Source organism: Papilio polytes, unplaced genomic scaffold, assembly GCF_000836215.1.
Source record: "Papilio polytes unplaced genomic scaffold, Ppol_1.0 DF824102.1, whole genome shotgun sequence".
Lineage (NCBI taxonomy): Eukaryota > Metazoa > Arthropoda > Insecta > Lepidoptera > Papilionidae > Papilio > Papilio polytes.
Window position 1 is genome coordinate 3,640,067 of NW_013525102.1, and position 16,522 is coordinate 3,656,588.

Below are 16,522 nucleotides of genomic sequence, written 5' to 3' on the forward strand. Positions count from 1 at the left end.
TGTGCCTATAAGCTTGACAGAAGTTGACTCGATTGGCACCGACAGAGACCAGACACTTCAGGCGGTGAGGCAAGCATCGAGTAGATAAGTACCACTGTATCCTCCATTATCCCATTGTTTTCATATTAGGCCCGCCGTGCATGCATAGTCTCAGGGTAGGTTGTGACCCGTTTTATACGACACGGTTTTGAAATCCATGCATATTTATATGACTAAGGTCTTTAAAGTCATTCTATCTCATAAATGTAGTTATGTCAATGTTTAATAGTGACATTTTACAGTTTTAAACTACCAACCCATGTTGTCACATTGTTGAAAATATTTACGAGCTAAAACCATACCATAACAAAGCAATATAATGAAATGATATACATGCAACAATGAACAGTTGTAGCACGTGATCGTTGTACTAGTTCATTTGTATAGGTACACTTGTTGCGTCATTCTGTTTCGGTCTTACTCGAAGGTATTGCTTCGTTACAAATACAACTACGACCATACAATAAGAGTACAGCCTACTCTGGTTTTGAGCATTATTAATGGTGTGTCTATAAGATCTACATATCGATTTGTTACACAAATTACCGAAACTAAGTACATTAATGTATTTACGAGTATCAAATAGTTTTGCGTAACGTAATAAAACAAAATTAATTTGTATTTTTCTATAAGTTTTTGTAAAAGTTATTTTTAATTGATTACCTTTTAATTATTTTGTGATAATTTTTTTTAAATAAAATCAATGCCGATTTCCATATTTCTTACAACAAGAAATAAAAAAAAAATAATAATATATAATCATGATATCGAATATTATATAAACACAGTGGCAGTAAGATAAGAAAGATTAAGTAGCTACTTATGCTCTACTTTGAGACAGCAAACAGATTGCGTATATCTACTTTGTAATTTTTAATTAACGGACAGACGGCGATTATTGTAAATGACTGTCTGTTATTACAGCTTTCACAAATAAAATACAGTCACATGATGCGTATCAATAATGAACGGAATGTTTGTACGACGAATGAATCACGTGAAAACTATAAAGTCATGTTAAATATAGCAAAGTAACCCTTATCCAGTAAGTAGACTTTATGAGACCACTTTTAACCTGATTATTAGTACTTTACAAGCTTCGTTTTCCGATTCTAGAGAGATGTCGTTTTGTTTTTGTTTTTTTCGCTGACATCGAAGAGGGTTTACAATTAAAATAACTAACAAATGCAATTTCTAATGAGGATGTATACCTAGGAAATATTTCTTTTTATTTTGCTTAAATGTAGCAATTGACTATTACTGAAGTACAGATTAGCTACAGATGTTTACTGAAATAAATAAATGTTGATGCTTTTACTAAAAATATCTACTTAATTCAAACAATACATTGTTCAAATGTTTTGAATAAGAAAAGGCAATTTAGTTTCGCTCAATGGCTTCGCTATAGTTCATTTAAAAACAATGACATGAATCACTCGCAATGTCAAAACTTTTGGAGGATTTATATTTTTGATGATAAATTACAATAAAACATTGTAAAACTTGTAGTTATTGAAAAAAGAAATTTCTATTTGTCACAAAAGAAGACATAACTAATTAGTAATGAAGTCATTGGAAAAATAATAAGTTACTAATAAAATGACAAAATAACAATACTTTTAGTATTATTCACGATTGTAAAAAACAAACTTCACTAATCTGAAATAACAACTTTTCACACTAGTATATAACATTTCATTAAATATAATATTAAAAACATTCCTAGTATAGGTCGTAAAAACGTTTATGACACGTACTTATACCACAGATAACAATTTTATGAAAATATGATATTGAACTAATATTAATAGGCAGATATTAACAGAGATGCACATGGAATATTTAAAACAGCTTTTCTAACTACCATGTTTGTGACAGTTGACAGTTTTAATAACTAATTATTAAATTAATCCTCTGAAATATGTGTTTCATGGGATAGATGGCAGAAATATTTTATTTATTTAATATTATACTCAATATTATCAGTCAAATATTTTTCAAGTATTTTTATTGAGAACTGCTATTGCATGAGCATTATTCAAGAAGATTCAATACTTATTTTTTGAAAAATTGCTAGTCAATTCTTACAGGCGCGCTCTCAGATTTACTTATGGCACAATCAGTCGATCTTTGCGAATGCTGTATTCCAAAAATTTAATAATAAATTAAAATCCCTTACTCAGTATTGATAACATAAATATTTAAATTTATTCCAGGAAAGTATTAAAACTAGTTAAACCCGAGTTAAGGCAATTTATTTCATGTGTTTTATAATAACTTAGGCCAACTTTAAATCATACTTGCACCTTATGGTGTTTTAATTGTAGACATACAAAGAGGCAAAAGTTAAGGACGCTTATTTATTTCTTTGCAAACAACGATGGAATTACTTTGGTCGTTCTATGGTAAGAAAAACTGACCTCATTTACAAGGTGTGACAATATTTACGAGGAAAATTATAGGATTGGTCAATAGCGGAAGTTTATATAGAATAGACACGCAGCGCCGGTGGCCAAGTTAAGATGAACGGCCCTGACTATCAGGTACACGTTTTGAATTATAAGATTTGTTTCCAGGAAAAAATTATCTACAAAATGCTATCTATTGTCATATTTTAATATTTTATATTAGAGATAAATACACCTATATAGACAAAGTCATATAACAATGACAACTAAGTAATAACTGTGCCTTAATTTATGTTACATGATCAGAGGTCGATAAAAATTTTAAATGCATATATTCAACTTGTAAAAATAACATGTAACATTTAAAAGCCAATATGTTCAACTTGTAAAAATGTAACTAACTTACCTGTCTGATGGCAGATTTTCTCTGTCTTTGCTTTTTTCGTCAGCCATAATAGAAACTTTTCTCTTGCCTTCAGCGGGAGCGGTTTCCGTAGCGGTTATAGGCGCGATCGCAGGAAGGGGCAGCTGCTCGGGGTTGAGTTCCGGCGCGCGTCGTTGCTCGCCTCCTGCGTTTTGCTTTTGCAAATCGCTAAGGTCGAAAGGATATTCTTTAATTGCAGTCATTCGGATGCTCGTTTTTCGAACCTGGAGACAAAAATAAATTATTAATAGAAGAAAAATACTTAAAAGAGTTATTAAAGAAAATGAATTGAATTATTCGGTGTTAGTTTATTTGTTCTAGAGGTTTTCTCTATATTTTATGCGTTAACTATAGTTTCTAAATTTTTGGGCAGTTAAGATTTTTTTTAATTCACTTTAATTCATGGAATAAAGTAATACGTACATTTATATGATTTATTATTTACACGGATGTATTAAAACCATTTCGAAAAAAAAAATAACTTTATTCGTTTTTAGCGTAGACAACGCATTCTGCGGACAAAGTTTTTTTATCACTCAATTACTTTGCACGCGCGCGTCTTACAGTGTTCGGCAGTCGACAATGCACTGAAAGCAGCTTTGTATTGTCCGCCTTCACACATTTTGACATGAAGCCTCCAATAACTTAGCAAATAGTCAATACCGAGGGTTGCCACTGCCGAAAGACCAGTACAATAACATAACGTTATCTCTATTTTTGTGAACAAAATGAGAAGGATGACAATATATATTTGTATAAATGATTTCGGCAGCAGAAAACCATGCTAATATGTACCTCGTCAGATTGTACGCAATCATTAGCTATAGTCCTAACTTCACCTTATAGTTCATCTTGTTATTTTCCTTTTTATTTCACATATTAATTGTTAGATTCAATTCTGAACGTTAAGAACAATTTGTTTTAATAAACATTTAAATTATAATACACATTTATGCATTTTCCTAAAAATGTCAATGAACGAACTATTTATAGCAGTTATATTTAAATAGATGGCGTTAGTAGTTGTTTTAAATCTTGGCTAACTGCAACCAAGATTTTACAAACATATTTTTAATTTTCCAGCAGAACAATAATTAATTATTTTTTATATTTAACGCCTTACTAATAACTTTTTAAGATATCTGATTTATTAAACATACAAAAGTTTATAAAGCTCTGAAATAAGTCATAAATATTTTCAGATGCTCTAAAATAAATTACAATTTAAATTTATAACTAGTTACTATCTTTTAACATAATTAGCAACATATAAAGCTGGACAGCAAAAATCAACCAAAAAATTGTAAAACCTCCTTCGTCGTTAATCCTCTGCATCATTCAATTAAATTACAAACGGACACTTTCGTGTAACTGAGGGTTTTCTTGGTATGTATACTTTTCTTTTACTTTCTTTCAAATTTTTATCGTTCTCCATGGCTAAAGTCCAATTATAAAGAGAAAATTGTAATAATCACATACAGGCCATTTAAAGGCAAATTAAATAGAAATGGGAGATTGAAATTTCTAAAATAAAGAGGAAAGATTTGTATTTTTATAAGTATTAAAATAACTCAAAAACTATTGGGCCGAAAGCAAAAATTCTTGCACTATTAAAAAGCTACGTTATCAGTGTTAACATAGGCTATAGTTGTTACTAGTTTTTTTAAGTTGTACGGAGAAGTCGCAGATAGCAGCAAGTTTGAGATATATTGGATAGTTGTAATGTTTACATTGACGATAAAAACTCTTATTGCATTGTTGTGTTTATGATAGAGTTTTCTTACAGATATACAGTTGGTCGTTTAGTTGCATATTTCTACTGCTCAATGGTATCATATATACGTGTAATTAAAAGGATGTCGTAGTCACGGAAGTTATTAAGATAATGACAGTTATTATCGCAGTGTTAAACGAAGACCACTAACAATGTTATTTTATATTCCAAATTTTAATTCGCTTGTGTGTTACGTATAAAAATGTAGGTACAACAATTTTTGGAGTTTAATGTGTTTCGAATCTGTAACTAGTTTCTGATATAAAAATAGTGCAATGAAGGTAATAAGGAGTTAAATAACAAAGGAGATACCATGTCGTTGGCACTGCAAGCTATTCTAAAATTAAAATTGTAAACAGAAGTTAATATTGATAATAGTGGTTTGTGGGTAGCGGTCGAGTATTTATTCGCTTAAGTGGACTCATCACAATCACATGATCGCTCACGAGGAGCCGGCCACGAGCCAAAGCCATGAGCTCCCAATCATGCGCTCGTTTACGTTGACCGCTGCCATGCGCCACGCCGCGCCACGCCGCGCCACGCCGCGCCGCGCCCGCTTATCACCACATAACGACGTTAAAAGTTAAAATGATCTTTCATCCAATTCTATCTAATGAAGCATTTATTAGAACGGCAAAGTGCGATGGCCTTTCAGTGTAAATTGTTATTTGTTGATAAAAGAAAATCATAAACTTATCACATTACTGATAACGATGTTCTATTGACAAGCTAAAAATGTACTACAAAGATCGTCACTTTAAGTAATTATTGTGTTTTATCCTTTCGACATTATTATTGGTCAACTAATAGTACATTGAAATATACATATATTGAATTGTATATTATATTATTGTAAAATATTTAAATACGTTAAACACGCAATAACTAACAATATATACTCGTATATATTCATTGTGATTAAATTATATTTGGAAATATAAAAATATAAAAAGTCCCAAACAATTTAAATCGAACTAAAATTTTAAAAAATCTATAGAACTTTATTTTGAAGGAAAACACTTTTTGTAATCGGAAAAGCGAAACGTAAGCATTTAGTTTGTAATGTATTTATTTATCTTTTGTCACATACTTAATTATTGTGAAGTACACGAGTGAGTCATGATGAGACTGTGTCGGAAACAGTTTCTATTAGCTAATTGTTTGTATGGAATTATGAAATCATTGTTGAGGAGCTCTCACAGAAGTGGGTTAAACGACGCGACCTCACGCCTGCCGCCACGCCGACCACGTGACCACGATGGACATTGATATTGAAAAAGGAAACACATTTCAATAAACCTCGTTTTACAATATGTACATGTTAACTAAATTTTGATACTAGCAACATTTTATTCATTAACAAAAAAAAACATCGTGTGTAATGTTTTAAATCTCTATAAGATCAAAAATTTATATTACTAAGATATATCACAGCCTAGCAACTTTTCAGCTAACAGTCGTCCCCACCAAATCCATGAGACAAGTTTCAGTTACCCATGTAGACTTAGTGCAGATTGGTTGACTTCACACATCTTTGAATATCTCCGCAGATATTTGAAGGTTGGACCATTATGTGTTCTTCATCATAATAACTTTAATTATCTTAAGTTACACTTTGTTTTATTGATGTGCTTTGAATAATTTGTGTTAATTTGGACACTAAGAGATCTGGAATATGGGAGTAAGAAGCGGTTAATAAAGTGGTTAAAGGTATGATATTAAAAGGGGCAATTATTACTGTCATTGTTTATCGTAATTGTGGTAACATCCTATAGTAATAGCAAGAAATGTATAATTGAGGCAATTGTATCGCTCTTCGTAATGACGATACGCCATATTTATTTAGCTACTTAGAGAAAACTATTAAAATACACTAAAAATTATACATATGTTATAATTATTGATAATTATGAATTATCAAGGTCTCGTGCTTTTAGATTTAATTACACGAGTACTAATAATTTTATTAATTAATCATAATGTTATTTATGATTAATAAGATTATTTGCATGTTTTCTGTCGTTTTTCAGTATCTCGAGTTAAAACATATTTAAGATTATAATAAAGAAATAAGTAATGCATATATAAAGATAAAAATTGGTGCAAAATCATTTAAAAATTAACTTGTAAATGAAAATTGTTACGGTATTTTTAATGAACATTAACAGGACCACTGTTGTCATTGTATATGAAGGCTGTTCATATAAAATGGAGATCATGGTTTAAAGCAAGGCTCAGATGATAAGGAAAATTAACAAACCGTAAGTCATCGCCATCGTATGTATTTGATACAACTTTTGATATTATAATTAATATAATACCAACTATGCTTATTTTTAAATATCAACTAAATTTCAATCGTACAATTCACTGCCATTACCAATTACTTAATGTTAACCCTTTAAAACAGATGAATTACGAGCCCCTATGCATCTATATTAATCCTATTCAAATCAATTTATATAATTTCACAACGAATTGAGAAACATTTCAGGATAATTATCATTGTTACCAAGAAATTCAATGATGTTAACATCACACACTTTTTTATTAATTACTAGCTTTGCCCGTGCGGCTTCATACGCATGAAAATATAAAAACTATATTTTATTGTTAACATTTGTCAAGCACAAATGATAATTACTACCTAGATGTTGGCAGCTTGTAGTTTATAGGCCCTTTCTCACGTGAAGGTTTTATCCAATTTATTTACCCCTAAGTTTAATAGCTTGAAAATATATAGCCAAAAGCGTGTTGTAAGTGTAGGGCATTTTATTGAAGAAACAGATATTCAAAAATATGCTGTGATTGCTGACATCCTACGCCACAAAATAGTGTGTGTTTATGCTTTATTATATTAGTATAGAAGTATAGATAGATACAAAATACTTAATATACTCTTCATTGTATACAGTGAGAACTTTTTTTTATTTTATTACAGTTTATACGTCAACAAAAATGTTTTTCTATTATCTGTTAACGAATGCAATTAAAATTGAATTAAATTTAATAGACTTTAAAGTAACGTTAACTTTGTTAAAATGATAAATAGTTATACAAAAAACGACTGTTTACTTTTTTCATGTACAGTTTGCATAAAATGTTAACTGATGGAATTGATCACATTGTCAGAGGGATTCTAATCGCATTCACATGACACAGTTGAGTTATAACTTCAATATGGTTATCATACAATTAAGGCATCTGTTAGCTATGTGTTAACGAATTCATAGTAAAATTTATACGTGTTTATTGCTCAGATTTGTTAGCGGTCTTCAAACGTGTATATTTGTTTACTAAATATGCTATTCCGCGGTTAACTTGTACTATTGTTTCACAGAAAAACAAAAACATATGATTTTTGATTAACTAAAAATATAAGGATATATATCAGAAGATATGATTGATATGTAGACGATACTCGGATCAGTATGAAAGCGTAAATAAATAGGTTTAATGCTTTAGTAACAATACTTGTTTATAGATGGTGTAATTGAAGTCTGAAATTAATTATATTATAATAAAATAAAATTTTCTTAGTCCAATAAATTCGGTAACATTTGCATTTCAGAAATTCAACAAACAAATATGTTGAAGTTAAGCAAAACGACAATGTTAAAAATTTGTTAACACAAGTTAACCTAATACTATGTGAATATTGTATAATATTAGTAAGATTATGTACATTGTCTCACTTACCATTTTTCACTTTATTTTTATAACACAATCACAAAATTTAAATTTTTAACGCGCTACAGAGTGTAATGCTGTCGTTGTGTCCTGTCTGATAACTGTGTCACTCTGTGTGTTCACTGAGCCGCCTATCCTTGCACGCCGCTTCATGTCAATTGGACTACAATTGAGACGCTAAATCAACTTAATGTCATTACTAATATTCATTTTCCTTCGAACCTTTTTTGAATTTAAATTGATACGTGAATATTGTTCCGATTAAAAATAGAACAACTGAATGTTTAAATTTCATTAAAATTACTATTTATTTTTTGTTGAAAGTATCAATTAGTGTAGAATCTATATAATTGTGCTCTAATTGTTTAATTTATTTAAGATAAATAAATCGAACTAGCTATTCCCGTGCGGCTTCATCCGCATGAAATTATGAAATTATTAATATATTGATAGCAAATGTCAAAATGACATGACATGACAAACCTTGGCAATCTCGCTACCTTTATGTTGGTAGCAACTTATAGTCTCTTTCCCACATTAAGGTTTTATCTAAAATATTTACCTCTTAAGTTTAATGATATGAAAATATATAGCCTAGAACGTGACGTAAGTGTAGGGCTTTTAATTAAAAGAAAATATTCAAAAATATGCTGTAATTGCTGACATCTTAAGCACTAAGGAAGTGTGTGTTTACGCTTTATTATAATAAATATAAAAATATAATATGTTTAAAACATTACATTTTAATTATCCATTTTCGAAAACTCTTACCTAAGTAATACGTAGAGAGCATAAAAAACGACAACAGTAAAAAAATAAATTATTGCATATCTATGACGCGAAGTAGATCCGGTGTTTTCCTTGGCAATTACTATTCTTGCGTCGTGGAAGAGTTGCGTGACGGCGGCGCTGACCGCTTCAAGGTATCGTTAAGAAATTTTATTGAGAGATCCTCATTGATGTTCGTCATTATCTATTGATGCCCTTTTATAAATGCCCTATTTGTTTCTTTTTATACTAGAATTAATTATTACAATTTCAGCACTATTATTTTAATCAGTGGAACGATCAAATTATTTAATATGTGAAAAAAAAGTCACAAAAAGTGTCGCTTTTTAATTTCGAACCAATTACAAAATGCAACGTAAGTCAGATAAATGTAACTCAAATGGTTTAATTGGAAATGCAATGTTATATGCAATTGCAAAAAATGCATTAGTTGCATGTGCTGAACAAATAAAAAATTGAAATTGAAATCGAGAACTTAATGCCGGTAATTGATAACAAGTTGTCAACAAACCAATAGTAGGTACATGTAGAGAAAACAAACTGTATGTTGTATCTATGCTTCTATTGTAATAATGACAATCAGGTTTGTCTTGAAAAATTCCATCCTTGAGATATTATCTGGGTGACACAAGTGTGGCTTACAATGGAAAATATATAAAGAACGGCCTGAAGATTATTTACAAGAAAGAATTTATGTAATACTAGCTTTAGTCCGCGACTCCGTCCTCGTGAATTAAAAAAAAATAATTGCAAATATATGTGTTCTTCCAGACTATCCTCTACATCTATGCCAAATTTTATCGAAATCTATTCAGCCGTTAAAAACAAATAATTAATTAATTAATAGTTTAATAATTAATTAATTAATTAATTATAGTATAATTATTATTAATTATAAATTTCGTTGGTTACTAAATCTAGATTTGTTCAGAATCAACTTAGAAACGATGATTTGAAAGAAAGTATTGCTGAATAAAATTATTTTTGTCTTTACAATTTTATTATTGAAAATAGATTTAATTACAATTAATATCAAATGCATATGGTAAGCATATGGCATTATTATTAAAAAATTGTGTCACATTTGGGAAAGTTATATTTCCGTAATATTATTTTTTTAGATAAAACTGAAATTGCATAATATAGTATAGTCATATTGTATTGTATTACATGTGACAATACCTTTATTACTGTAATAACGAAATTAATGATCCGAAAACTCCAAAAATCAACTAATTATATTGCACGATTAATAGCCATTAAACAATGAGTAATTTAAAACATATGCGCACAGCATACTAAAGACAATCATAAAAAATATACACAACCAAAACATTCTGTTTATGCCAAAAAAATCAAAATAATTATAAATTATTTATTGATGAATCATAAATATTTTTTAAAAAAATATGAATTGTTATTTAAAATAATAAAAACAACAAAAATGTACGCACCGACATGTAATATTTCCACCATCAAATATTTCACACCGATTTGAGGATATATTGGAGACCGCGACGATTTGTGGATTTAAGATAGTGGGATAACACGGCACACGTCTGATCCAGTAAGTCGATGATCGTGATATCGCGGGTAAACGTTGACAGCTTAGAAAAACTTGTTCAGAAGTCACGAGGCTTAAGTGCTCTGTCTCTGATAAGGGATAAGGGCGGATTGAGAGAGCGCGGACGCGGATCGCGGATATTCTTTCCTACGTGCCTGCGTTTCATTAGCACCGTTATATTGAGTATTGTACTCTAATGAATTTTACATTTTTACTAAGAGTAATTTGTATTGAATTGTGAAGAGTATTGCATTGAACAAAGAAAACAAAAGTGAGATATAACAGTCCACTCACAGAAGTCTTGTCATTTATCAGATAAAAGATAACATTTAAAGATCAGTCACGAGATCACTATAATGCTTCAACAACTTAAGTGGTTTTCCGACTAAAATCTTTTTGTCTTCCTTTCTGTTGCTATTTGCTCATTATGTATTATTGGATGCTTTAACTCGTTCAGGTATTCCAATTTTAACATTCCATTTTTTATATATTATTTTTAAATTTAGCACCTGTCCATTTAAAAAGAAAATTATTGAGTTAACCACCCACACATACATAAAGCAAAATTATCAACACATTTATTTTCTTCAACATATAAAGATATTTCTTTTTAAATAAAACAATTGAATATTTTACTCATATCTGTTTGAGTAGACTAAAATATTCAATTCGTTCACTGTAGTGTTTTATTGCATAAATATTCACTGTGACTTCTGTAATAGAAAACATAAAATTGATATTTAATGTTAACTACTGAATGAAGTTTTTATTGCATTTAAATAATATTATTGTTTGAATGGCTCTTGTAACGCTGGCGCGCCATATTAAGGAACGCAGCAGAGACACGTACAAAATTTCGGGAGTATGAACTTCCTTATCACGAGCTTAGGTCACGGTCCACTTAACTTTATTTCAATCACATGATGCCGGTGAAATAATGTAATGTAATGTTTAAGTAATGTAGTTTATGAACACCTTGGATATTAAAAGTTACGGTAAAAGGATACACGTATTTGGTTACTACGGCTGTTGCATAGCGAAGTAATTTTTATTTTAATTAAATAACGCCGTAACACAACGATATGTCTTTTATAGGTACAATATTGCTCCTAAACTACTATATCACCGGACTTTATATTTTAAAAGATTTTTTTTAAGTCAATTCAGCTATGAATCACGATGCACAACTTGTTTTTATTGAACACTGCGTTAATAAATAAATTATCAATATATTAAATGAAATAACTGTTCTGGAGAGCATTTGTATATATTTGCATACCCATTTTAAATTTGTTTTTTTTTTACGCTAAGCTTGCTAGTTTAGTTATAAATAATTATCACAATTGTAAATGATATAAGTATGTAGTAAGCCGTGTAATAAAAACGAGAGTATTAAAAATGTCTTGCATAATTTACAGTTTCTGTTTGCTTGGGATTGTGATATAGGAAAATTCTGAATTCTTTCAGAATATGGAGGCAAATAAGACGAGAGTTTACTGTCATCTATACCAGTAACTTGAGTGGGAATGCTTCTATTAATTATTGTTAGACAACAAAAATCCCTAAACGTTTAAAACCATTAAGGTAGATATGATAGAATTTGACCCTTTGCGACTATAATCTTCGGTTAAAATATTAAAATGTTGGAAAAACAAATGTTTATAAAGCGATTATAAATACGACCAAAATTAGATTTGATGCAATCAGATAAGATCGGTTGTCAACTTTAATGATTTATTGTAATGCGATTGTTTATGGTATATCTCCAATCTCTTTCATCTCCATCAGATAAAAATATCTAAATGAAAATTGAGACTGCCAATTGTTTACTCTTTATTTTTGTGAAATTTACTTTCTTGTATATCTGAAATTCTCTCGGGTTTCTTCCGTTGGTAGAACTGTATCTTTGAAGGGCAATAAACGTTGGCCATGGACTCGCAGTTGGCAGCAGAACGTATGAAAGATATTATCATCATCACCAGCTCCTCTATACTTCCCTACTGAGGGGCTCGGAGCCTACTCTAGGGTGACTAGGCCATAGTCAGCAACGCTGGCCCACTGAGGGTTGGTCGACTTCACACACAACTTTGAATTTCTTCGCCGATTTGTGCAGGTTGCATATACGTCAAGTAAATTATGTACATGAAATTCGAAAATCACATAGGTACTTGGGATTTGCACCCAAGACCTCTGGATTACAAGTCAAGTGCTTAAACCACTAAGCCACGGACACTCTGAAAGATATGGTAATTTGTAAACTAACATAATTAAATCGGTTAGTTTAATTACGAATTAACAGTAAAGTAAATTGATTGATGTTCACGAAAAAAAAGACGTTATCATCGGACTTACTTTAAAATTAACATAGTAAAACATCTTTGATTTGGATAAAAGCATGTTACACGATAATGAGCAACTTAATTTTTACTCGTTACGAATAATAATACCCTATAATCGGGTCTTCGGATTTGAATAATGATAATAATTTATTTCAATGATTTAATTGGTTTGAATTAAATGTGATTGTAGTAATATAAATTTATTGCAGCTTTGTTCACTTTTGTGAAAGAAATAACTTTTGAAGTTGTTGAAATTAAGTTAACGAAAATACTACATCGATAAGATATTTCATTACTTATACCTGTATATTTTGTGGTCAAATTTATGGGGACTAAAACATCTGGGATTAAGACGTACAACTCACCTACATGTGAACGTCTCATCTTCTCATAATACGTGTAGAAATGTACCTTTGGCTTACATTTTGTTCATAGTTTTTATACTGACGTCTTATAACTGCTAAAACTGGTAACAATTACTTCAACCATTGGCAGACTTGTTGTTTTTGTTGCGAATTAACATGTTTGCGCATGTTTTTAGAACAGTTCTCAAACACCGTGTTATTCTTAAAGGATGGAAATTATAAAAGCTATTCTTTAAACAAAGTTTTTTTACCTTTCCAATATGGGTAACTAATTAATGGCTCCAAATTATTATTTTTAGTTATAATTAAGATTGGCTTCTAATCTTCCTTTTTGATTCCTCAGATTGAACAGACACGAGTTAGGTAAATGACCGCTATGAAGTTTATTATGACAAACAGATATACATAAATGACATTTGAATTGACAGATTTAGATTAAGGTTGATCTGATTTGTATCTGGGTTATTTGGGTATATTCACTTATATAAAAAAAAAAACTTGAAAATAAACATTTCGATAGCTGTTGATAAGAATTTTCCAATAGGTTTTATTGGCTACTTAGTTGCGTTTAAATAATTATGGAAATTTATTACACACAAAGTAGCAAGAAACAGCTAGTTAATAATAAAATCAATGTATCAGTTGGCAGAGATCCTGAAATTAGCTTAGGGTACTGTTACTCAACATCTGAGACATACTGATGCTATGACAGTGTTCATTGTTATAATTTTTGTGAAGACCTTGCAGACGGTTTTACCTTGAATAAAACAGGTTGAACAATGCATCCATTGCAATGTGTAAATCACACTTTCCATACAAATATGTCTATTATAAGTTCTAATAAAGATCTCTTGCTAAAATCTGATATACTTGTTAATCCTTATCATTAATTATTCCAACCAGTTATGGATACTTTTAAAAGTAACGGTTAATTAACTCACATATTTCACTCCAAATCTTGCATTAAAAAATCTTCATTAACTTGTTCGAGTATAAATACGAGTACGAGTATAAATCCAAAAATGTAATACATAAATACATGTAAAGTAATTACGTCTAGACATAAAAGATATTATAGTTATTATGGTTATTGTCTATGTATATTTTTTGCAGGAAAGATTATCTTTATAACATTATTAGCCCTTAAGTTATATTAACCCTAAAATATCAAGTTTTGTGATTACATCGTATTAAGGTTGTATTCGAAAGTAGTGTTTCCGTTAACGAGCTAGATTTCTAATGCAGCTTAGAATTGCAGTAACCTTATCTGGTTTGACTTCTTTCTAATGAACTATTGACTAGTGTTGTAGAGTTTAATCAGAGTAGACCTGACGGAAATTATTAATTAAAAAAAAAAAACCGAAGACTGTTTTTTATCAAACCTTGGACATGTTGATGGTCAGTTTTTCAGGTACTGCAATAAGATATCTTTTGCATTTAATATATGACGAGTTATGAATACAGCTCATAACACTAAACATGGAAATAAACAAAAATACGTCTTCAATAATTAGCAGTCTATAATTAAAATCAAACGTAAAAAATGATGTCAGTGGGAAGAATAAATTAAAGCATTGCAACTTTAAGAGGTTTATTAATAATCCATTTTAGAAATACTGCACCGAAAAATGATTCCTTCATTTAGACTTTTTATACAAGTACAGAAGATTTTGACAAACATATTCAAGGAAGTAAAAATGCATTTTGTTTCTTTTCATAATTAGATGCATGCTCTTCGTTGTAAACAATATTTTCTATTCGTAATAACAAATGTTTAACAATTATATCTCTACTACTTATGGTGCTTACGTGTGTTCAGTTACTTAGGGTTGTCACGACGTGGTTAGTAAATTGAATATTTTGATGTGCAAACTTTAAAACCCGAATAATTTTTATTTTACAAAAAAAAAAGCAAGATTAAAGTAACGTCAGTCATATCGTACAAGAGAGAGGCGAAATCATTGCTAGTGTAGGATTCAATATATATCAAGTGTAACAATTAAAACTGTAACTAGACTTGGTTACCGATATTATGGTAATCAAACAATCGAACTACGTCTGTACATATATGCTTTGAAAAGCTGATAATCAACGAATAGTTATAGGATTAGATTAAGCTATAATGCAAAAAACATTACAAGCTTCAACGCACGTGAATCAACAATTTAATAGCTCATTGCATACGTTACTCAATTCGCATATGAAATTAAAAATTCTCGGAGCGTTCTTATCATATAAAGTCATAACGCGGGCGTGCATTTTAATTCCTAAAAACATTCCACGCGTTCTAACAATGTCCATTATTGTTATTATATATCATATCCAAAGATTGTCATGTGAGAGATACAAGTGTTAATGTCAACTATGGAATTGTTGCTTTGTGTTCGATTTAAATAAGAAATTATTATAAATTATTATCATTATTTTTCATATTATTTTGTGTTATCCCAAGGTGACAAGCTAGTCGATGATAATCTCCAATCGTCACGATCTCGTAAATGTTATAAAAGCATCACATGCCGCTAGCGTCATGGCCGGTAACTATGTTTATTTACTTCATATGTGAGATGGTATTAATAAGCACGTCAGTGGTATCATTGACCAGACTACTGCAACGCTTTTCACGAGGCTGACGTTAGATTTCGCAAATTATATAACACTGCAAATTTTAAAATTATTGCAAAAATAATAACAATCTAATGAATAGTTCAATGAATTAAGAGGTACTTTACCGATGTGGCTGAACGTGAAGTCCTGCCGGTGCCTCCGGTGGCTTGCAGGTGTAGTTTGACGGCCTCGATCCCGGACCTCTTGGCCCTTTCCCGCGGGCTACCGGGGGTCGGGATTTGTGTCGATGTATTTTTCGAACGCCGTACCTCTTGTTTCGCGGTCCGCTTATCCAACTTTGGACTACGTGTACCTTTTTGACTTAGTTTCGTCGGCCGAAGCTCGCGAGTTTTCATCTTCACTGTATCTAACTAATAGGCGTAATAGCTACTTCACTTTTTATCATCGTGCTCACTGATGCTGACAATCGAAACAAATTTGATCGGAAATGGTCTTTTTCTTATGTGACAGGTTTCAGATAAGATATTAGATTCAACGTAAATATCACTGATAAAAAACAACA

General features: G+C 30.5%; 1 protein-coding gene across 3 annotated transcripts in view; it reads right to left on the reverse strand.

Annotated features, from left to right (window-relative positions):
- Positions 1-16,516, reverse strand: part of LOC106099777 (mitochondrial sodium/hydrogen exchanger 9B2) — a 31,627-nt gene extending 15,111 nt beyond the window's left edge. For 2 of the 3 annotated variants that reach the window (XM_013278427.1, XM_013278426.1), the window contains exons 1-2: positions 16,125-16,516; positions 2,854-3,095 (exon numbers count right to left, since the gene is read on the reverse strand). In XM_013278427.1, coding sequence (XP_013133881.1) covers positions 2,854-3,095; positions 16,125-16,355 — 473 coding nt within the window. In that variant the 5' untranslated portion in view covers positions 16,356-16,516. Of the gene's footprint in view, positions 1-2,853; positions 3,096-10,578; positions 10,897-16,124 lie in introns of those variants that run through there. The other variant, XM_013278428.1, reaches the window with a different exon arrangement.
- Between the last annotated feature and the right edge of the window lie 6 nt (positions 16,517-16,522).